Source organism: Argentina silus (genome assembly GCF_951799395.1).
Source record: "Argentina silus genome assembly, chromosome: 1".
Lineage (NCBI taxonomy): Eukaryota > Metazoa > Chordata > Actinopteri > Argentiniformes > Argentinidae > Argentina > Argentina silus.
In genome coordinates, this window is record NC_139655.1 from 16455392 (window position 1) to 16479585 (window position 24194).

Sequence of the window (24194 nt, forward strand, 5' to 3'; positions counted from 1 at the left end):
GGACAGTCAGGCCAGTGTGTCAAAGAAATGGAATGTGAGGAAAATATTACATAGTAGTTGTTCACTATTTTTCACATGTGTAGAATTATGAGAGATGCATAGATTTCGACAATGCGACAATGCACCTACTGTAAGAATCCTTGATTAATTTAAAAAAATCCAAGTGGTGCATCGGATGGCCTCCAGGAACACTGGGACATCATGGAGCATTGCGTTAAATTTGGTTGTTCATTCTATTCACACTAATTCTATGCAGTGTGTTTGGTGAAAGAAAGCAACACTTGTGTCTACAAGAATCGACAGAGGAAGTCAAATAATTGGTCTGTGGCAATATGATTCAAAACAAGAATATGAAGCCATTTGGCATTCTGTCAAAAGCATTGGTCTGAGCCTTGAAAGGAAACAGGTGTTGAGGCATTTAGTGATTCTGACACCAATCAGCTCCTATTGTCATGATCGTCTACATTTGTTTAACAGGTTTAAAGGTCAGGATTCAATATGCCTACAGTACAAGAGATTAGCTCTGAAATGAGAGCTGGAATGAAAAACCCATGCCAAAAGCCTTCAGTATATTCTGTGTGTGTGTGTGTGTGTGTGTGTGTGTGTGTGTGTGTGTGTGTGTGTGTGTGTGTGTGTGTGTGTGTGTGTGGGTGTGACAAACCAAATCCCTTTCCTGTCATGCCAAGATTAATGTGTTTTTCAATAAAGAGTGCATGTATTGTAAGCTGTTGAAATATGTTGTGTTCTCACTTTGATAACAGCCACATAATCACAGTCTGCTTTGGAAAATGACACCTCACTTTCCCCTCAACTCAGCTAAACAAAAGTGGCATCTCATTCTGTCTGCTTACTCAATGTCAAGCATGGATGATGAGTTCTGGGCTGTGAATGGTTGGTATCTCCTATGGGGGGGCAATCAGTGAGAAGGAGAGGCACCATCGAGAGTTCTCCCTGGAGATACCAGTCAGCTACTGTATATGGAGGACTCCCCAGCACTTCATCTCAGCCAGATGTTGTGCTATGTGCATACCGACATGCTTACACTTGTGTCTGTCCATGTGTGGGCGCCGTATTTGTGTTTACTGAACACAGTGTAACTCACGCTGATTAAAGGAAACAGCATTTTAATGTCTTAATCTCAAGTTCGTGAGCATGAAAGGCATCCTCAGTGGGAGAAGGGAAGGAGTTGGCCACACCTGACTGCACTGTGCACAGAGTGGTGATTCTTGTTCAAGGCTGAGTGATAATCATCATCAGTATGGGTGGAATGATGAACCCTAGGAGCACTCACATCAAACACAGTCTTGCTAGTGTGACCGAATGGGTACGAACCCGGTGCAACAACACTATGACCTTGTCTGAATGCTCATACTGCCTACTGATCACATATACTGATTGTATATACTGCATACTGTACTACTACTATTACTTAGGCCATACTGTAAAAATGTATGCAATAAGTGATCATTTCAACATACTGAGAATGTCATATGTAACCCAACCATGTTGTTCATGGTAATTGCTTCAATTTCACTACTGCCCACCTCCCTTACCTGCTCCATTGAATTGGGGGACTAAAATCAGATAGGAATTACTGAATAGCATGCAGTGAATTCAAACTACTGAAAACACCTACTAAATAAGTTGCAGTATGACCCTTCAGACACAGCCTATGTAAGTTCCCTGAGCTAAAACAACTCCGTAGCACAAGGGCCCTTAGTTTTTCCTTGGAAGAAAAAACACACAGCCCTAGGTCCTAACACTGCTTGGCAGTATCTGCCACATGTCTCAAACACAATAACAACTCTCAACCTGTTCAAAGTTGTACATTTTAAAACACAGAACAAGTAAAAACAACAAAAACATTGGCGGCTAAATCCTCTGGCTGTGGTAAGACATTCAACTGAACTTGACACACCTATTTAAAATGGCAGGTGCCCTGATTACTTAAATTAAAATCAGCTGTCAGGTAGCTGCCAATCTAGCTGTGACCAATAGAAACAAGACAATTTTCACTGCACTGAGATGAAGATGGTGAAATAAGTATACTAGGCAGCTGAAAGGTTTGTAAATGGTAAATGTAACAAAACACACATGCTCATTATACTGTTTAAATAATCAAATGAATAGATGAAAATGGTGGATGTCTTTAGTGAAGTATCTTCGTCTCAACCACATAGTATAAGTTGCCCATTTCATTTTGATTGGCTGGTGGTTGACTGAGTAATTTGCTGTGCTATTGGATATGACATCTTTAAATTATGTCTCTGGAAAAGACAACAAAGGTTTTCCAATCAGAGAGAGTTTGGGCTTGATTAGAAAGTTGACAATCCTCTGACTCATTGCTCCTAAATCCATGTTCCCTTAATGAGAGACTTAAACTTAATTAATTACTCTGAGACAAAGAATAAATTATCAAGAGAGAAGCAGAGGAATCCAAATGATGTTGAATGTGTATTTCATTAGAAGCGTGGTACAGTATGGGTAACGGCCAAACAAGTGTCTTTTGTTTTAGCTTTGTAATAACCATAAATAATAATTTGTTAGGTCATTTAGACCTTTAAATTAAGGATATATAGCCATTGATTCTTGAAGAATATAACTTATAAATGCCTATGAGCTTAGTTCAACTGTCTTACCTCATAAGAACCTAAAATATAAGCTTGTTTTACTCCATTGTTTGTAAACAATGCAATTGTAAACAAGCACTGTATAGCTTCAAAACATGGATCTTATGGATGGTCAGTCCTTTCATCCATAGCTCTGTCTATGAAGTTGAGTTGGTTACATTTCTCCAGCCCCATCCCTCAGCTGTATACCAAAAAAAGTGGCGGGGAGCCTGCTTTGTTATTGTTTGAATTACAGATTGCACCTTGATGTAAATTTTCACTGTGGCCAAAGAGGGTAGCAAAGCTCAAAGCTACATGCTACACCTTTAAGAAAACAAAAGTAGATCTACACAGAAAACGCAATACTAATGGAGTGCCCTTATGTTCTACAGATCTGCGACAAGGAGTGGCACTACTACGTGATCAACGTGGAATTCCCAGCTGTTACGCTCTTCGTTGATGGGGTGACCTACGAACCATACCTGGTGACAGACGATTGGCCCATCCACCCGTCGCAAATAGACACTCAGCTAACAGTGGGCGCCTGCTGGCAAGGTCATTATCGGTTGGGGGTCTGGAGGGAGGAAAGGGGAAGAGTGTGTGTGTGTGTGTGTGTGTGTGTGTGTGTGTGTGTGTGGTGTGGTGCGGTACGGTGTGTGTGTGTGTGTGTGTGTGTTAGTGAGGAGTAGTGAAAGGCAATAATTTCCAGTTGGGTTTATCTTGCTTCAAAGCTGTCTTACTGCACAAGACCAAGGTTGTTTTACCATAACCCGGAAACACCTGCACAATGGTTTTGATTGAATATTAAAATACATTTATATTTCATAACGTACTCCATCATGTCAGTTCCCCTCATCCAGTCCATGAGAGTGAATAAACAATCCCAAACTTAAGACTGAAAAGATAACGTGAGTGGAAAAATCTACATTATTGACATGAAAGTGGAATCATGCTTGCAGATGAAGCACCCAGAGAGGGAGGCTGTGTTTGGGGCCTGAGGCTACAGTAGAAGCGATTCTTTCTCAAATCGAATGGGCTCAAGCTTGCAACATCAAACAGGAAACACAAGCTGTCAATTCCAGCAGCTTGAAAAGCGAGTGGGCTAATGATTACATTTGAATGAAGAAGAACTATTTAACATGGCTTTTATGATCAAAATAGTTATATAAATGTGTTTCCTGGGGGGAGAGAGAATGGGGAGATAGCTCGCAATGGCTAAATCGCATGAGCCCTGCTTGGGGCGTCGAGGTCCTAAGTCCCTGGCATTTACATGTCATTTGAATTTCTTTTCATCAAGCGCGCGATTGCAATATTCTCTTTTTTCTTTTTCTTTTTTTTCTGCCCCCTCTCTCTTTCCATGAATCTGTGATTGTGTGAGAAAGCCCTGAAGAAGGGATTAGCCAGCCTGAATGGAGGACAAGTTCGCCTGCTATTACATCCCAATGAAGCCTCTCTAAGCTTCACTAAGCCGCAACTGATAACTTTGCAGGCCATTAGCGAACAGGATTGCCTTTCAACATCTTTAATTCCCCCCCCCCACCCACCCTCCACAAAATCAACAACATAATGATGAGACACACAGAATGAAAGTTGCCCGAGACTAAATTTGTGCTCCCCAAAGCAAAGCAGGATCTGTGTCCCTTGGACTGGGTGACAGAACATTTTTTGTTTTCTGTTATTTTCTTTGGGAAATGTTTATTGCTCAGAGCTGTGTTCACTCGTTTTATGTAGAACAGGCAAATTATTACTTACTGTAGGCTATTTGGGGGGGAAAAACGTTGCTGGCCTTAATGGCATGTTCTGCCTAGCTTTAACCCATAGGCTACCACTACCTACTCATCATAAGAAAAACAAATCTATGCTAGGACCAGGGGCCATTGGCAGTCACAATGCTAGAAGAAAGAAGAATTATTATTATTTTTTTTTTTTTTTTTTTATTATTTACAGTAGAGAAACTGTACAAGGGGGTTGTGGGGATGACGAGGTCTTTAGGAGGGACAGAGAGATGGGTCTTCAGTCTATGGTGGAAGATAGGTGTGTATACAAGCACATGTATACAGTAAATACTACTGCGTGTCAACCCCCTCAATCCGGCACACTCAGCTGTACAAATCAAACACACATCTTATAGTGCAATGCAGAAAGCCACTGTCTACAGTTGATTGAATACCAGGCTTAGTCAAAGTAATTAAGTCAGTATTTCAGTGTCAGTATTTATAATGATTGCCTTATGTAAATGTAATGTAAATGAAACGCCATGCTAGCACTGAAGACCAATGTGTACATGTTACTGTTCACGTTTTCCTCTTTAAACCGACATCAAGATGAATATATACTCTTGAGTATGACGAATAACAGTAGTGTGTTGCTTTGCAAGGACAATAATTATGTGGCTAAGTCTACTGGTATACAGTATTGTAATTACTTTACACATGACTGACAAGCTAGTTCTTGATGGTGGCATGAGGCCTTCCCTGTAGTGAGGAGAAGAGCAAGAGTGAGAAGAGCCAAGTGAAGGCCTTCCATTTCCTCTTTCCTTTTAGGTGTTCGCTCAGTTGTGAGTTAAGGCCATAGAGTCATATCCCTAGAAATAATACATATTCCCCTAAATGGACTGTGATTATATCACATGTAGTCACACCATGTAGTCAACCTTTTAAATCTGCTGTCATTTGAGCGGGCATAAATCAAATGTTTGTGAATTACTGCCACCTGCTGTGTTGTAGTGTCAGTTCGCCTCATATCAACACAGCTCCAGTGTCGCAGGTTAGTCACTTACTGGCACCAATAAATGGCACCATGCCCCTGAAAGTCTCTATGGCAAAGGCACTTTGTTGGTGATGTGACCGTCCACTCTCTATGGTTCTGAACTCACCTGTCTGTACAGGGCTTGACCTCAGGCTGTCCAATGCTGATTTTACCAATGTTTCTGTGCCCCCCCCCCCTCCCCCCTCCTTAGGTGGTGAGGTGTCAACCCCTCGTTTCACCCAGTACTTCCGGGGCAGCCTGTCAGGACTGACCATCCGGCCAGGCAGAATTGAGACTCACAAAGTCATCTCCTGTCTGCAGGCCTGCAAAGAGGGCCTGGACATCAACTCTTTAGAGAGCCTGGGCAAGGACATCAAGGTGACAGCTCCTCTTAGATACAGGGACACACACACACATATACACACAGCATAAGCTACACATACAGGCATATTTATGCATTAACACACACACAGGCATAGAAAAAGGGGCACTATGCATAAAAAGTAATGTGTGTAACGTAACATAATGTAAAGTTTAACTATATGTACGCAAATACCATCAAATAAAAGCTGAGAATCTCTGCTTTAACCTCAAAGTAATTGTTTGATTTCAAATCCAAACTTTTGGAGTGTAGAGAGAAAAAATGCTTCACTGACCCATTACTTACGCATGGCACTGTAGTGTGTACACAAACACTTATATGCATTAACATGTGGGCAGTAAGCATATACACATACTGTATGCATATAAACCTTTTTACTCTTTTACACATTTCAACCTTAGACATATGATGCTCTTTTGTATTGATATGTTGATTTGTGTGTGTGTGTGCGTGTGTTCCACAGTTCCATTTTAACCCAGCCCAGTCTGTGCTGGTGATGGAGGGAGAAAACCTAGAGAGTATCAACACGGCTATGACCAAGGTGTCCTACATCAACTCACGCCAGTTCCCCACGTCTGGTCTGAGGAGGCTACATATCAGCACCACTGTACAGTGAGTATACTGTGGTGCTCTTGAAATATAAATAAACTACACTTTCACCTCTCACACATGTGCATGCACACATTGTAATTCCTTGTGCTAATGCACTGACTAAATGAAGCATTTATCTAGATTCCTTGTTCTTGCTAACTATATAACAAGCTGGCTTTGAATGGGATGTGTGTGTGTGTGTGTGTCTGTGTGTGAGTGTGTGTGTGTGTGTGTCATTAGCAAAACTGGCACTAACCCCACAAACAATTACCTCTAACAACACCTGTAAAAGTACTGAACAAAGTTTGCGAGGTGTAGCACATTAAACTAAATAAATGCAATCTGACAAGCATCTCTATCCTGGGTTCCTTGGAAAATTAAACTGCCTGCTGAGAAGGAGGAGCCATCTCTCTTTGTTTAAGGGAGTTCTATAAGCTTTCCTGAGTTAGATTAAACCTATTACAGCTCCTGTGGCCAGGCTCCACTATCGACCACAGACATCCATTTTGATTTGGCCAACCACCCCCACTGCTTAACAGTGAACAAGCATTGGACATGTGTAGAGACACACAGGGACACACACAGGCATAGTCACAGGTGTACACACACACACACATTAGTGATGCGCGGCCACCCGCAATTGTTCATAACCCCAATATAGAAAATGCGCTGTAGCCTACAGTTCCCTTTTTTATTTTCAACTCTCCATTTCATAGCTTTTCTCTTATTGAATTAAACTTCGACATTGTCCTTTTTGCCTAAAAGCATGTGTTCCCAAAAGCATTTGGTGATTGTTGTGTATTTAGCACTCAGTTAGGCCCTAAAGCTTAGTTTACACACTAATGCCAGATTAATATAATGAAAGAAAAATTTAAATGCAGCCTATAGATATGAATTGCAAGTAAGGGAGAAAATTAGAAAAAGAAAACAAAGATAGACAGACAGACAGACAGACAGACAGACAGCAAGTCAGCCTGCCAACCAGCTAATTTTAACAGCGCTATATTACACTAATGATCAACCTTCCTGTCCCTGGCTGCCCTCTGACATGAGAATCCCTGACACAGCACATTGGCTTTCATAGCACTCTTTCATGTCCTCATCATCAGCCGCAGCATTGTAGGAGGCAACTGGAGCTTAGCGAACAGCAGCACCAGAGCCACACACACACACACACACACACACACACACACACACACACACACACACACATAGGCAGACACACAAAGGTAGACACACATACACACACACACATCCCATTCAAAGCCAGGTTGTTATGTAGTTAGTAACACGTATCGAATTACAATGGGAAAGCAGCCCAAACAGTCACAAACACAACAAGGTACGTTTGCACTGGACCATTGTCATAAACAAACACAGTTCTTAATTAGCCTGAGGAAATAAATAAATGAATAAATAAGTGAGTGAAGAGCACTTTTCACCCCTCTTGAAGTGTAATTACTCGCAGCGTTAGCATTGATCTTGGGAGACTTTTCTCTCTGCTCCTCTCACACTATAATGAACCTGGCCAAGTATTGTTTTCTACCTAGAATGCCGTGGTGGGACAGCTCCTCAGCTCTGGGTAGTAGGTGCCTGTAGCCTCATTCAAGGATCCGATTACCCACCTGAAAACTCAGGGAGAAATGCAAAACTGACCTCAGATCAGTGCTCATAATCCCTATGTGCTAGTACGCCTGCTTCAGGTTGAAGTTGCAGAGATCTACAATCAATTTAAACTCACCAAATCCAAACCTTAATCATTAAGGGGGAAACACAATACATTGTATTCAAAGTATAGTATCTGCCGTAGATTGAAGACCCATCTCTTCAGGCTACAACGGTCCCTCCTAAAGACCTCTTCACCCCCACTATCCCCCTGTACAAGTTTCTTTCCTGTTATAATTCTTTTTTCTTTTTTTTTTAAAGTAATTTTTCCTTCTTCTAGCATTGTGACTGCCTATGGCCCCTGGTCCGAGCATTGATTACTTTATCTTATGATGACTGATGGATAGATGATTCACTTACTTAAACAAATGTATTTGTTGTAAGTCGCTTTGGATAAAGGCGTCTGCTAAATTCCATAAATGTAAATGTAAATGTAATCTCATTATAGGAAAAGGTTTTATCTGCTTGGATCTTATTTTTCCCGCATGTAAAAAAAAATGTTAATTTTTTAAGTTGAAGAGGAGCGATAATTAGAGATTGTGCTCGCTACTCGGTCACGGCTTTTCATTGTCCTGGCGCCCCGCTGGTGAAATGAGCTTCCCACTGCTGTCATAACTGCATAAATAAATTTAAATTTCTTCTAGTGTCTGCCAATAGCCCCTGGTCCTAACATAGATTACTTTTTCTTATGATGACTGATGGATAGATGATTCACTTACTTAGACAAATGTATTTGTTCTAAATCGCTTTGGATAAAGGCATCTGCTAAATTCCATAAATGTAAATGTAAAAGATTGCTGATCAACAGTGATTATTAGGTAATTACAAAATGAGGCACTACAAGGGAGTAATGTGTGTGTGTGTGTGTGTGTGTGTGTGTGTGTGTGTGTGTGTGTGTGTGTGTGTGTGTTTGCGAGTGCTCAGGTGTTTTGGGGAGGATACGTGCATCTCTATCCCAGACATCAAGGCAGTAGTAATGGTCCTTCCGCCGAGCGAGCCACGGATCACCATCGCCGGCTCAGATCGACTTGTCAGGCCTGCCTCTGACCTCCGTGCAGCCATGGGTCTGGCGCCCTTCAAGGAGCTCCGAATTACCAGCACCGTAACCAAAAGCGACACAGCACCATACAGCACAGGTGGGTTTCGTGGCTGATTACCATGATTTGTTGTAGCATGATCTTATCACAACTTGACATAGCTCACAGATCGGAGGGTTCGAACACTTGTATAAAACACTGGTACAGTTATAACGCAAGGTGTGTGTGTATGTGAAAATGATCATTTTCAATGTTGGCTTTTCATTGCATCTCAGGGACTCCAATTAACTTTTGTCCACAAGACAAGATAATACTTCTTATTGCTCATTGCCTTGTCATGTTGCCCCAGTGTATTGAAGTCTTATGATTCTTTGTGTGTATGTAGCCCATAGTCCTGGTGTTCTGGAGGTGATGCACAACTTGGATTACTGTGATGTCCTGGTCATTGGAGAAGAGCTCAACCCAGAGCACGAGAGCCTGGAGATTCACCACAGCTCCCTACTAGGGAAACACCTGGACGCCACCAACTCCACCTCAGGCATCTCCATATATGGTAGGTCCCATTAACTCTACCCCTGACATCTCCATATATGGTAGGTACCATTAACTCTACCTAACCCTATATTGTATTTGGCCTAAACAGTTCAAAATGTAATAGAAATACATTCAAACTGTATGATAAACAATATAATTGGGAAACAAATAGGTTTTAAATCATTTCCAAAGATTTCTAAATGTGTACAGCAACGTCTCCCAGGAGAGAGAGAGTTGTGTCATCTACAGCATATTGGCTAGATCATAAGTATGCTACTGTATAGCAATGATTGGTGAAGCTATGTTCGGAGATAACAGAGCAGGAGAAAGGTAGAGGGCCCAGCACCAATCTCTGATTGGTCTCATGATCTCATCACTACCCAGGTTTAATTCATGCCATGTCTCTGATATTCCCCCAGGTGTTGACTCCATGGTGCACTATGAGCAGACCCTCAGGCAGGTGAGGTACAGGAACTGGCGCCCGTCGACCCTGACTGACAGGAGGTTCCGTCTCACCTGCTCGGAACTCAACGGCCGCTATACTAGCAATGAGTTCAACCTTGAGGTCAGAGACACACTGTTCCCCTGTCTGTCATGTGCACATACTTAGTCTCTCTTTCCTTTTATCTCCCCCGTTCCAATGCCACTAGTCTCTCCTTCTCAGCTTGCTTCATTCTCTCTCTTCCCCCTTCATGCCACAATTTCTTTCCATCAGCTTGGTCTCCATGAGTAATGTTCTTTGACCTACCCCTCAGGTCAGCGCTCTCCACAACTCAGTGCCTGTGGAGCATGTCAATCACATGGCCGCCCAATCCCAGTATCTTCGGCCTGTGCATCATCCACTCATGGTACACACTCTCAATTCCCACATCTCAGGTAAGAGCCCTCTGCAATACACACACACCAGAGGTTTACAGTGTGTTTTGTTAAACCCAAAGGGGAGCTAGAGATTTGGCTCAGCCTTCAGATCACTGACACACTCAAGGAGCAGGGGCAGGGAGGACACAATATAGTGCAGAGGGAAAGTTGAAACAATTTTGTATTTCAGAACTGTGAACTGTCCCTTTAAAACCTAATATCTTCACACAGGCACACCTCCAGCAGCCACAGTGGTGATAGTGATATGTATCGCTGCCCTAGTGGTCATCGTGGTGCTGGGTATCTACCGGATTCACACCACCCACCAGGACAGCTCAAAGGATGAGGAAGTCGGGACAAAGGACCCAGAGACGGACTGGGACGACTCCACCCTCACCATCACTGTCAACCCTATGGAGGTAAGAGGCCACAATCCACTGGACACAAGTCAACTCTAAACCAGGCACCAGGAGTATCTACAGTATCTAGTTTTTATTTTGTAGCAAGAGCTTTTCTTTGGATCCATATTGTATTTACCAATGCACACACAGAACTAAGGCCAGACAGAACCTGCAAACAGTGTTTTCCTATCAATAACATTTTCACCACATATATAAAGTTTAACCTTTATACACTCTGCCATGTTCCATAGAACATCAGAGAGGCTCAGGCCATGGAGGAAGTAAGAGAGGAAATGCATGAGGAAGAGGAGGAGGAGGATGAGGATGAAGAGGGGGATGAACAGGTGGATGACATCACGAGTGCAGAGTCAGATGACAGCGATGAAGACGAGGAGGAAGAGGAGGAGGAGAAAGACGTCAAGGGGGAGAGCAAGCAGAAGAGCAAGCTGGATTGGGACAGCTCTTCGAGAACATATTGATCTCTCTCTCACACACAATCACACATACAGTCAGAAATCCCTGCTCAAAATCAGTTACAAATTAGGGTGAAATAAATGGATGGGTCTCAAGTTCCCATTTTTGTGTCCATGTGTTTTATGACATGTTGCCCTCTGCTGGTCAAAGTAAAATAATACATCCACAAGTGTTGAGCCATGACCAGGCTAACTGAGAGTCCAATTCAAACACATTATAACACCCTTGAAGCCAATTGTTTGAATTATAGTGGTTGAATAATTAGTGGTTTTAAAAACAATTGGCCCACTCTATTTGTAAATTGGATGCTACCCTAAACTTTCTCAATAGTTGTTAAGTAACTAATAAAAAGAATCTTAACTGGCGATGTTCTTTCCTTGGCATTTACACAAAATGTTCTGTGCAATGATTTACTTAGTTAGAATATGTTATGAGACAATGTTTTATTTGAAATCTTGGAAATATGTTTATTTTAGATCGTTTGAGGGACACTTACAAATTGTCATTAACGATATAATACAGGACCAATGTATTTACAAACTAATTTTGAACATTTTGATAGTTTGTCTTCTTTCTTTCTGTCTGCCTGGTTATTTTCATTCGACATATGAAAAAGAGAGAAAAGTACCTGTACATTTTTATAAATCCTCCTTGAGCAGGTAGAGTATCACTCACTGTCTCCCACCTACATCTTCCCAAACTTACAGACGTACTTGCAAATCAGGGGCAGGACACTTTGGGTAGAAGTTGCCCCTAAGCACAGAAATAAGATTAGTCTATCCTCCCTCAATCATTAAAATAACCATTTGGAGGGAAAACACTAAACTGATTTTAGATCAGTGCTTGGGGGGAAAACTTCATGGCTCATGGACCTGCCTCTATCTGTGTTTGCCATTGAGTTGTGTCTCTGTGTCCTTGTGTGTGTCTATCTAGTGTCCCTCCACAGCTATGTGTCTGAAGAGGAACCTAAGCATGGCATTTCAATTTATTCAGAGGCTGAGATGAGATTAAGAGGGTATGAATAAATTCCCCACCAGAGGGCAGCATAGCAGCTGAAGCTGAAGGGTGACGTTGCCCCAAGATGCTGTTCTTGAGTCAGATTTGCATTCATGTACAAAAAAAATGATATGACGGGCACAGAGATCACTTGCTGGCCAGCACACTTTCAGAGAACATCTCTATTGTCTAAAGTGGCTTCATCTTCTTGTCTCCTCTCCTTCATTTGGACCAATCTGAAAACCACAACCTTTCTTCCCTCTGCCCAGTGTCACAATAGTGCAAATGAAGGAAGGGAAACCCTTGACAGGTCACCAGTCAATGGAGCCATTTTTGGTCTATGGTGAGCCACCTCTGCCAGCAGTCTCACTATAAGAAACAAGAAACAACAGATCATCTTGATCCATCGATGGCAGCGTAGTAAGAGGTCTGCTGTAGCCCAATCATGTTATTTCTGACCCCCCCGATTTTCTCCAGCGAATGCCACTCTAAACTTTATGCATCTGTTACATGTTATGTCTGTAGCAGTGGTTAGGACTCACCCAATTCCCAGTCGGCCTTAATGCCTGTGATTGTGATGTCATCATTGTGAGACGCCTCTCCCCATTGCCTTGTTTCACCACATATTTTTATCACATGTTATAGAGAAATGAATAACACATTTTAAATAAAATCCCTGTAAAAATGTTGAAGACAGTTATTTTATACCAGTGGCCTATGTTTTGTTCCTTTTCGTTTTGTAAAGGTCTGGGGTTTCTTTGTCTTTGGTGGTCATGCCAGCACTTTCTGTCCATTGACCAATAAATAATTGTTTTAGAATTTACATTTGACATTACTTTTCTTTATGAATATACCTGTATGTCTGTATGATAAAGACTCAAAAAAAATGTTTGCTAAATACATGATAACAGCTCCTAATAATAGCCTAGATACATGAATGCAATGTATCCATACCATAAAGTAACACACACACACAGGTTCATTGAGCGTGTTACCATTGTGTTTGATGGGTTAGCATTAGGGACTTCAAAGCAATGAAATTATTATCAACAACAAATTCCATGTGTAATTATACTCCCTGAGGAAAGCCATGCCGAAACGCGTCAGGAGTTTTTATAGTGTTTGTTGTATTAAACATGCCACAATAAATAAAGGCATTTTAAATTCATGAAGAGTGCCTTGGTCCTCCTTCCTTTTTGATGACCAATTAACACTTTTACTAAAGTGCACCTTCAAATCTCCCAAGACACACTAGTAGATTGTATTATTGTTAGTGCGTGAGCATATTGTTCATTTGAGTAAGGTACGTCGACAGTAACACTTCGTAGTAGTCTAATAGTTATTTCTACAAATGTTTAGTAGAAAGATATACAGTAGGCCTAGCCAGGCAGGCCTTGAGATTTATATTATTCTCCCGAATCTGCGTGCCGTGCAAAGTGCGAAGAACTACTTTCTTAGATAACCTAGTAGCCTAATGCTAAACAATTCCCATGACGCGCGAGCTTCTAAATCAATATAAGATCATTGGATAAAAATTGCAGAGCAAACACTTAGTAGATTACATGTAGGACATAATACATTTGCTAAATTGAAGAAAGTTTAGGACAAAACAGACTCGGGCACTATGGAGACGGTGACGCATTATAGGCCTACTTATTGAAGGCCTATAAGGACACACTTGACAACCTTGGCTCCGGCTGAGGCAAACAATACGCAAAGAAATATAACAAATTGGGGTAGCATGTTCTCCAAACCAACCAGAGAAGAGCGCGACAAAAAACGGTGCTTGAGATGTAGCTAATGTTTCACGTAAAATATTGACCATTAAGATATTGTCGAAATTACACAAAATATAATTTGATTAGTATTACCCCTCTTATTATGCCTTTGAGTAAAATCGTGATTGGATAGTAGCCTATATGCACATCTAAGAGTAGTGCACGAGCAAAAATAACTCCATATAGCAATAAGTAAAAAGTGATGTCACATTTGGAAGCGACAAACTGAATGGACAACTTAATTTTCATAGGCTAATTGATAGCATCCACATTCAGTGTCCTTCTTCTCTGTTTCTCCATCCATGTTTAACTTTCCCAAGCGGGACACGATAGGACACATCCTCCGATACATGATGGAAGATAACCACGTTGTCGGAAACGTAGACGAGGCCTACAGACAGAGAGAGAGGAGTCTCAGCTCAGCCTTACGCCGTAACTACCAAAACGTCATAGCTCCGTCAACGTGGTTTTCAGGGTGCTGCACCATGAGCGAGACGAGATGCGTTGCCGCAAATGGCTACACTTCATAACGGGAGGCTATATTCTTGAAACCCTAATTATTTGAAGTGCGCTTGACCTTACGGAGACTTTGCGGTGCCGTCTCGGCGTTGGTAGACCACGCTGAGAAAAGTTATATGCACAATGGCTTTTTTGATGTGTGCTGACTTACAGTGGCTTCGGAAAGTATTCAGACCCCTTCACTTTTTCCACATTTTGTTGTGTTATAGACTCTGAAATTATAAAATCTAAAATTGATTAAATGTATTGTTTTGCCATAAACATCCACAAACATAGCGCTTGGAGTTCAGTCCCAAAAGTTCAATCTTAGTCTCGTCTGACCATAAAACCTTTTTCCACATGGCAACAGAATCTTCCAGGTGTGTTTCTGCATTGCACAAACGAGACTGAGTGTGGCACTTTTTTTTCAGAAAAGGCTTCTTTCTTGCTACCCTGCCATACATACAGCTTTGTGTAAAGCTTGTGAGATTGTTGTCACATGCACAGACAGACCAGTCCCAGCCATAAAGACTTAGCCGTAAGTCCTTCAAAGTTGCCTTTGGCCTCTTGGTAGCTTCTCTGATCAATGTCCTCCTGGCTTGGTCATCCAGTTTGGACGGACGGCCTGAGGCAAGGTGTTGGTGGTGCCATACGCCTTCCACTTCTTAATGATGCTCTGAACGGTACTCAGAGGGATAGCTAAAGCCTTCGAAATCTTTTTGTAGCCTTCACCTAACTTGTGCCTTCCTACAACTTTATCCCGGAGGCCTTTTGAAAGTACTTTTCCAACCATGGTGAATTCTTTGCAGAACCATGCACTTCTAGTTGTGGAATCCTCAAGAAACAGCTGGTTTTTTTCCGAAGTAATCAAAACCACTACAATTGATGTCAGGTGGGGGGCAATTAGCCTGGTGTTTGATCTGGAAGTTGATTGGTTGCACCTGAGCAAGCTTATAATGGTATACTCTAAGGGGCTGATCACTTAACCAAACCAGGTATTTCACTAATTAATTTTTAATAATTGTCCAGAATTTAAAAAATATATATTTTCACTTTGATGATGAGGGTTATAATGTGTCCATACAGCTCAAAAAAAGTTAGATTTGATTTATTTTATTTCCAGGGTGTAATGTGACAAAAGGTAAAGATTTCACAGGGTATGATGACTTTCTATAGGCACTGTAAATCAACACTGGTGCAACGACGTGAAAGTGATTTTGCGAACTTGTTCCCCTGACCTGGAATCATTTTTCATCACCTGCAGACCGTTTTACTCTCCACGTGAATTCACTTCTTTTATATTGGCTGGAGTTCATCCCCACGCAAGCTGACGTGAAAGTGGCTCAACGTCAACTCGCAGACCAAATATTAGGAGTGGAGAGAAGGAGAATGAACACGTATTCCCCAGTTATTGTCCTTGGGGACTTTAACAAGGGCAACTTCACTCACGAACTCCCTAAATATAAACAGTTAATCAAATGCCCGACCAGGGAGGAGAAGATTTTGGATCACAGTTACAGCACTATCAGCATAACTTATCACGCAGTTCCCCATGCGGGGACTCTGGGACTATCTGACCACGCTCTTATTCATCTGATCCAGGCATACAGGTAGAAACTAAAACTTTCTAAACCTGCTGTGCGGACATCTAAGAATTGGAGCAGCAGAGATGCAGTGGAGGAGCTGCGTGACTGCCTGGACACCACAAAGTGGGACATTTTTAAGACTGCTTACAACAGCCTGGATGAATACACAGAGTCTGTGACGTCATACATCAGCTTCTGTGAGGACAGATGTATTCCAACATGCACCAGGGTGAGTTACAACAATGACAAGCCCTGGTTCACTGCAAGACTCAAACAGCTTTGTTTGGAGAAGGAAAGTGGCGACAAGGAAAGGTTTAGACTGGCTAAGTACACGTTTGGCAAGGAGATTAAGGAGGCCAGATGACAGTACTCAAAGAAGCTAGAACAACAGTTTGCAGCCAACGACTCCTCATCAGTCTGGAAAGGCCTTCGAGTGATCACAGATTGCAAAACCAAATCCATGGTAATCTATGGATTACCTCAGACTTGCAAATGACCTGAATGACTTCTACTGTAGATTCGACAGACAATGGAGCAGTCCTGACTCTGACCCACAAAACCAACCCTCCCCCACAGCTATCACACCTCTTCTTCTCAGCCTGGACAGAGACACTAACCTCTACAGCCCCCTCCCCCCGTCGCACCTCTCCATCCAGGAGAGAGACGTCAACAAACTGTTAAAGAAACAGAACCCCTGCAAGGCAGCTGGACCAGATGCTGTCTCCCCCTCCACACTGAAACACTGTGCAGACCAGCTGTCTCCAGTGTTTATGGACATCTTTAACACTTCACTGGTTGAATGCATGGTACCTGCCAGCTTCAAAACATCCACCATCATCCCAGTTCCCAAAAAGCAGAGGATCACAGGCCTTAATGACTACAGACCAGTCGCCCTGACCTCTGTGGTAATGAAGACCTTGGAGCGCCTCGTGCTCACCCACCTCAAGGCCATCACCAACCCCCTCCTTGACCCACTGCAGTTTGCCTATAGAGCCAACAGGTCTGTAAATGATGCAGTCAACATGGGACTTCACTTCATCCTCCAGCACCTAGACTCCCCTGGCACCTATGCCAGGATCCTGTTTGTGGGCTTCAGCTCTGCATTTAACACTATTGCCCCAGCTCTCCTCCAGGACAAGCTATCCCAGCTGAGTGTGCCTGAGCCCACCTGCAGGTGGATCACTGACTTTCTGACAGACAGGAAGTAGCAGGTACGGCTGGGCAAGCTCGTCTCGGAGCCCCGGACCATCAGCACCAGAGGCTGTGTGCTCTCTCCTCTACTCTTCTCCACCTCTACACCAACAGCTGCACCTCTAGCCACCCTTCTGCTAAACTCCTGAAGTTCGCGGATGACACAACCCTCATTGGATTAATCTCCAATGGTGATGAGGCCGCCTACAGAGAGGAAGTTGACAGCCTGGCTTCCTGGTGCAGCCAGAACTACTTGGAGCTGAACGCCCTAAAAACTGTAGAGATGGTAGTAGACTTCAGGAGAAGCCCAGCCCCAGTTAACATTGTGGAGTCATTCAGATTCCTGGGGACAATCATTTCAAAGGAACTCAGGTGGAATACACAAACAATGCACTGACAGTGTAATTTATAATTTATAGTTTTACATTTTAAATTTAATTTAAAATTTGTTATTGCTATTTTGTTAATATTTTGCTATTTTGTAAATTTCTTGTCAGTATTTGCTATTTGTTTTTTATGTCCATGCACCAACCCCACCAAGTCAATTTCCTGTATGTGCAAATATACTTGGCCAAATAAAAGAATTCTGATTCTGAGAATAAGATTCCCTCACCTGCTCCAACACTGGCCCTTTTTTTCACCCTACGTCATGATTATCCAGCTAGGCAAATATTTTGTATCTCGCTACCTGCACACACAACAGAGCAAACAAGAGTTGTATCTCTTCTAACAGTAAGCACACAACACAAATTAATGATGAGCTCACCCTTGCCTCAAATACGTCCATTGTACATCAAAAAAATAATTACATTATGGCTTGTCTGTTGTTTTAATTGTGCCAGGCTAATGTCATCATTACTGGTAATGTTAATTAAAAACTAAAAAACATTGACCAGAAAATGTTAACATAGTCAATTACTGTATCCCCATATGGTCATTGAGGTTAATTGCATTTGTGTTAGTGGGTATTAATGTACAATGATGAGGCAGAACCTGCATTATTATGAACCAGGCTGCATGCCTCTTGGCATTGTCCTTACCTCTCCTTTTCATGTCAAAGCTCATCTCCCTCCTTTACTGATTTTACCATCCCAACCACTCTGCTTATGATTCTGAAGTATAGAAGTAACCAGTAGTAGACCTATAGTAACTGCGGTATACAGTATATTTACAGTTCAGTTTGCATTAGCCAGTGCCTGAATAAATTAATGAATGAATATTATATCAAGCCACATTTTCTGACTTCAATCTGATTGGATTATTTTATATATTTTCCAAAAGTTCAATTCAGTTCAAAGCACAACTAGTTCCAAGTTCCAGAAGAAACTTTGTGGGCTTGCAGTCTTATTTTGGTAGTGGGAGATGGTTAACTGTGAACGAAAGATAGATAGATAAGCTGGGTAGTTGAAATAAAGTGAGATAGTAGGATGGACCAATGGATAAAAGATGGTAAGAGGGTAGCATGTTGGCAGATAGATGAGAGAAGGTTGGAAGATAGATAGATAGATTGATAGATAGATAGATAGATAGATAGATAGATAAAGTATAAAGTTGGATTGGTGTGAATCACTTAATCCATCAATAACTTCTAGTGATACACTGATCAACCACATTGAAAACACATAAAAAAGAAAATGCCTGTGCTACTATAATGAAAAGTCTGAGCTGGATCTTTATAAGGTTTAACTAGTATTTAGGCCTAGACTTCCTTCCCTGTGGTGGAAGTAGGCTGTTTTTTCTGTTAATTTGTCTATAATGCCTATGTGTAATGGCAAGCCATTGGCTTCACAGCTTGTGATAATGCTGACTCCTCATTCCTTCCCTGTAGTTCTCCCTGGAGCCAAGAGAAAGGATCAGGTAATTAAAAGCTGAATCTGTGTTTTACAGATAATCACCACTAGCCGCTCGATGGCATGGTAATGGTCCTATATTAGTACAGTGCCAGTGTGAGATTTCCTTTTAAGGATGCAATTTGTAATAAAGTGTGAGTGTTTGATTAACTCAGTTCCAAATAGGGTAATTCTGTTTATGATGCTTTTAAGGTGGTTAGGAAACGTCTTGATTCCTCCATTGTGTTGAGGAGGGTGAAAGTTGGTCGATGTCATTCTGCATTCTGCCAGGCCATTGGAGGCTTGGTGATAGGGCGCAGAGGTCACAGGCTTTATCCCATTCTTTTTTAGGAATTCTTCAAACTCAGCACTGACTAGGCTCAGCCCATTGTCACTCTCCAGAACCGCTGGGATCCCATGGACTGCAAAGATGCTGCGCAGCTTCTCTATGGTTGAATATGAGGTTATTGTGGGCATGGGGTGTGCCTCAATCCACTTTGAATGTGCGTCAATGGCTATCAGGAACATTTTTCCCATCAATGGGCCACAAAAGTCTATATGCACTCTCATCCAAGTTTGACTGGGTTAGGGTTAGTAGGGGTTAGGGCAGGGGTGGGCAATTAATTTTTACAAGGGGCCACATGAGAAACCTGAATTGTGTCAGAGGGCCACACCAACGATAACTTGAACTTAATTCTGCTCAACTTTCTTCCATTGTAAAATGCACTAAATTATATATTTTGAAAATATTTATATTAGGCAATGTGAAATTGTGGTGTATAAGTCAAATAAGAAAACAAAAACAATTATTGAATCAGTGCAATTTATTTTTAACTTGTTAATCTCCACAAACAATGAAAAACAACAAACAACTTAACAAGTTTATAGAAATACAGCAATACAACAAACAATAACTTGTAATGTTTTCCACCTCATTTTACCTCTTCAGTGAGAATAATCCAGTCTGTTCTGGGCTTGAACAAGGGCATTGAAATCTGGCTGAATGTCTGAGGTGGCTATGCGAAGGACAGCTGAGAGGTGGTCATCAGTGATAGAGGATCTGTGTTTGGATTTGTTGAACTTCATCACTGAGAATGTCTGTTCACATACATAGGTAGATCCAAAGAGGACTAGAATCCTCTGAGCATGCCTCCTCAGGTGTGGAAAGTTCTCCTCTTTGAGGGAGGAGTAAAAGTCCAGCAGTGAGACTGACCTGAAGTGCTCTGCCAGAAGTGTGTCAGACTGCAGGTCAATGAGTTCCATCTGAACATCACTTGGTGCATTATCCACACTGCAGTTGAAGGGAGAAGAAACCATGTGCATTTCACTCTCAAGAGTTTTGAAATCTTGAAATCGCCTCGAAAACTCTGCATGCAGTGCTTCTAACATGGTTGAGTACTTGTGGAGGTGATCGGCTGATCTTTTGGCTTCCTTTAGTGTTGGCAAGTGGGTCAGAATGTTGTCCTTCACTTGGCTTGAGATAAGCTGCAACTTTCTCATGAAAGCCTTCACTGCACTGTACATCTCATGCACAAAAAGGCCCTTGCACTGCAGTTTGACATTTAGTTCGTTCATTAGTGCAGTCACATCCACAGCGAATCCGAGGTCTGCCACCCAGTCTTCATCTGAAAGCTCTGGGATGTCATGTCCTTTCTTAACACAGAAATCCTGAATCTGGTCTCTCAGGTCCCAGACACTTTTCAGTACTTTGCCAAGGCTGAGCCACCTGACAGTGCAGTGATAGCTTTTGTCACCATGTTCAATCTCATTTTCCTCCAAAAATGCAACAAATTGTCTGTGATTTAATGCTCTCGCTCGGATGAAGTTAACTGTTTTAGTTACAGCATCAACAACATGGTTCATTTTTAACACTGTCTTACATAACACTTCCTGATGTATAATACAATGCAAAAATGTCAATTTCTGCACAGGGTTCATTTCTGTCACTTTATCCTGCATTCTCTTTAAAAGTCCAACATTTTTCCCCGTCAGATTTGGACAACCGTCTGTTGTCACACCTGCCAGCTTGTCCCATTTCAGTCCTAACATGTCCAAACATGCATTTACCTCTGTGAACAAGTCATTACCAGTGGTTGTCCCTTTCATTGACTGCATGGCTGCCAACTCCTCCGTGATTTGAAAGTCTGCAGTTATCCCACGTAAGAAGATGAGTAGCTGGGCGGTGTCACGTACATCGCAGCTCTCATCCAAAGCCAGAGAAAAACAGTCAAAGTCGGCCGCTCTGTTCTTCAGCTGAAGCTCCAAGTTTCCAGCGATGTCCTCAACCCGCCTCGTTACAGTGCGTCGGGAGAGTGACACGTTCTCAAATGCGCCCTTTTTCTCCGGGCACATCAGCGCAACAGAGTCCAATAAGCACTCCTTAATAAACTCTCCGTCAGAAAACGCCTTACTTTTTCTGGCGATTTTGTGAGAAATTACATAACTTGTCCTGACGGCTGCATCTCTGGGGGTGTGAAGTTTCGTAAAAAGTCCTTGTTGGGTTTGCGGTTTTGCTAGCAACGCATCAGACTCCCGCGCGTGCTCTTCATCAGACAGATTTCTGTATTTATCCTCATGCTTGGTCGTGTAGTGGCGATTCAAATTATAATCCTTTAACACAGCGACCTGTGTACCACAGATTAAGCACACGGCTTTACCTTTAATTTCTGTAAAGAAATACTTGGCAGTCCATGTCTTGTTGAAAACACGGCATTCGTTATCAACTTTTCTTTTCTTAGCGTGAGCCGACATCTTGAGGGTAACTTGGCTAGCGTCACTTGTCGCTGTTCACCTTCACTCACAGCTCACGCACGCACATACGTCCATACGTAAGTAATACAAACGTAACGCTTTTCAAAATAAAATTTCAAATTTCAAAATAAAAACAAAATAAAACACGACACAGATATGTTTAATTTATGTTGTAATTTATTAGGGATGCACCGAAATGAAAATTCTTGGCCGAAACCGAAAACCAAAAATGAGGAAACCAAGGCCGAAAACCGAAAACCGAAACACCGAAAGAAAAGATTATGTCAATTATTAGAACCATTGCATTTATGGCTATGACTGTGTACTAACCTCACTAAAATCAATGCATTGCAATTCAAAGAATAAATCAATTACAAAAGTTTTTTATTTATTATTATAAATTATTATTATTTATTTGTTACCATTCATAGTATTGACAGACAGACAGCGGTCAATTATTATTAGCAACGGTCTGTTATACGAAAATAATTGACCGCCGAACGTTTGGAAGGCCCATTCAAGTGAATGGAACGTTCTAATCTAGGTATTTCGGCCGAAAACCGAAAATGCTCTTTTGGGCCATTTTCGGCCGAAAATTTTCGGTGGCCAAATTTTCGGTGCATCCCTATAATTTATGATTGGCCTCACGCGGGCCGGACAGGGACGTACAAAGGGCCAGATGTGGCCCGCGGGCCGTAGTTTGCCCAGGTCTGGGTTAGGGGATGTAGGGGTTCAGCCGCTGGTGTAGCCTGGTTTGTTTGATATGTGTGGCATTGTCTGACTGCTGTTTTTAAGTCTGCATCCATGTTCAGCCACCACACATAGCTGCGTGCCAATGCTTTCATGTGTGAACCTCCCGGATGAGCCTTGTGTTCTTCCATCATTCTCTGTCTCCCTTGAGGTGATATTATCATCCGACTCCCCCACAGGATGTACCCACAGTTTTTGTTCACATGATATAACTCTTGGTCTGTGCTGTCAGCAGGCCATCCATGTAGTGCCCACTGATGGACTCGGGACAGGACCAGATCATGTCTCGTCCAGGTGTGGATCTGTTGCACCTGCACTGGGGTGCTGTTCATGCATTCAATGATCATGATCATGTCTCCCACCTGGGGGGTCGCCGTGGAGGTCTCCGGTAGAGGAAGTCAACTCAGGGCGTCTGCTTTTCCATGTTTGAAGCCTTCCTTTTTGGCTAGGGTGAACTCGCCTTTGTTCTCACCCAGTAGCCCTAGTAGGGGCTTGTAGTTTGTCACTACAGTGCAGTGTTTGATGAAACGTCTTAAGGCCAAAGATGATGGCCAGGGCCTCTTCTGTTTCTTGAGGATTCCACTACTAGAAGTGCATGGTTCTGCAAAGAATTCACCATGGTTGGAAAAGTACTTTCAAAAGGCCTCCGGGATAAAGTTGTAGGAAGGCACAAGTTAGGTGAAGGCTACAAAAAGATTTCGAAGGCTTGAGCTATCCCTCTGAGTACCGTTCAGAGCATCATTAAGAAGTGGATGGTGTATGGCACCACCAACACCTTGCCTACATCAGGCCGTCTGTCCAAACTGGATGACCGAGCCAGGAGGACATTGATCAGAGAAGCTACCAAGAGGCCAAAGGCAACTTTGAAGGACTTACACGTCTTTATGGCTGACTGGTCTGTCTGTGCATGTGACAACAATCTCACAAGCTTTACACAAAGCTGGCCTGTATGGCAGGGTAGCAAGAAAGAAGTGCCACACTCAGTCTCATTTGTGCTATGCAAAAACACACCTGGAAGATTCTGTTGCCATGTGGAAAAAGGTTTTATGGTCAGACGAGACTAAGATCGAACTTCTTGGACTGAACTCCAAGCGCTATGTTTGGTGAAAACCCAGCACACCACCCAAAACACATCATACCTACTGTGAAGCATGGTGGTGGCAACATTATGTTGTGGGGATGTTTCTCTTCAGCGGGGACTGGGCAATTGGTCAGGATTAAAGGGAAAATGGATGCTGCCAAGTACACCCAAATTCTTGAGGACAACCTGCGTCCCCTTTGCTAGACAGCTGAAGATGGGCAGGTCATTCACCTTCCACCACGACAACGATCCTAAACATACCGCCAAAAGAACAACACAGTGGCTTAAGGATAGAAAGGTGAATGTCCTTGAGTGGCCAAGTCAGAGCCCTGTCTTAAATCCGATAGAAAATCTGTGGATGGACTTGAAGAGAGCAATCCATCGCCGCTCACCACGGAATTTGACTGAACTTGAACAATTCTGCAAGGAAGAATG

General features: G+C 42.4%; 2 protein-coding genes across 2 annotated transcripts in view; one reads left to right on the forward strand and one right to left on the reverse strand.

Annotated features, from left to right (window-relative positions):
- clstn2a (calsyntenin 2a) overlaps nt 1-11578 on the forward strand; it is a gene marked incomplete at its 5' end in the record, with an annotated part of 133870 nt that extends 122292 nt beyond the window's left edge. Inside the window, 9 exons of the mRNA XM_083684835.1 lie at nt 3002-3164; nt 5569-5735; nt 6203-6351; nt 8920-9131; nt 9418-9585; nt 9986-10131; nt 10322-10442; nt 10656-10843; nt 11077-11578. Coding sequence (XP_083540961.1) covers nt 3002-3164; nt 5569-5735; nt 6203-6351; nt 8920-9131; nt 9418-9585; nt 9986-10131; nt 10322-10442; nt 10656-10843; nt 11077-11304 — 1542 coding nt within the window. The 3' untranslated portion in view covers nt 11305-11578. The remainder of the gene's footprint in view (nt 1-3001; nt 3165-5568; nt 5736-6202; nt 6352-8919; nt 9132-9417; nt 9586-9985; nt 10132-10321; nt 10443-10655; nt 10844-11076) is intronic.
- An 8544-nt stretch (nt 11579-20122) lies between these two features.
- Nucleotides 20123-21928, reverse strand: LOC310807953 (general transcription factor II-I repeat domain-containing protein 2A-like; the record flags this gene model as incomplete). The annotated part of the gene is made up of 2 exons (XM_083674624.1): nt 20123-20950; nt 21245-21928. 2 exons carry the CDS (start codon nt 21926-21928, stop codon nt 20123-20125), a joined length of 1512 nt encoding a protein of 503 aa, XP_083530750.1.
- Nucleotides 21929-24194: the final 2266 nt, after the last annotated feature.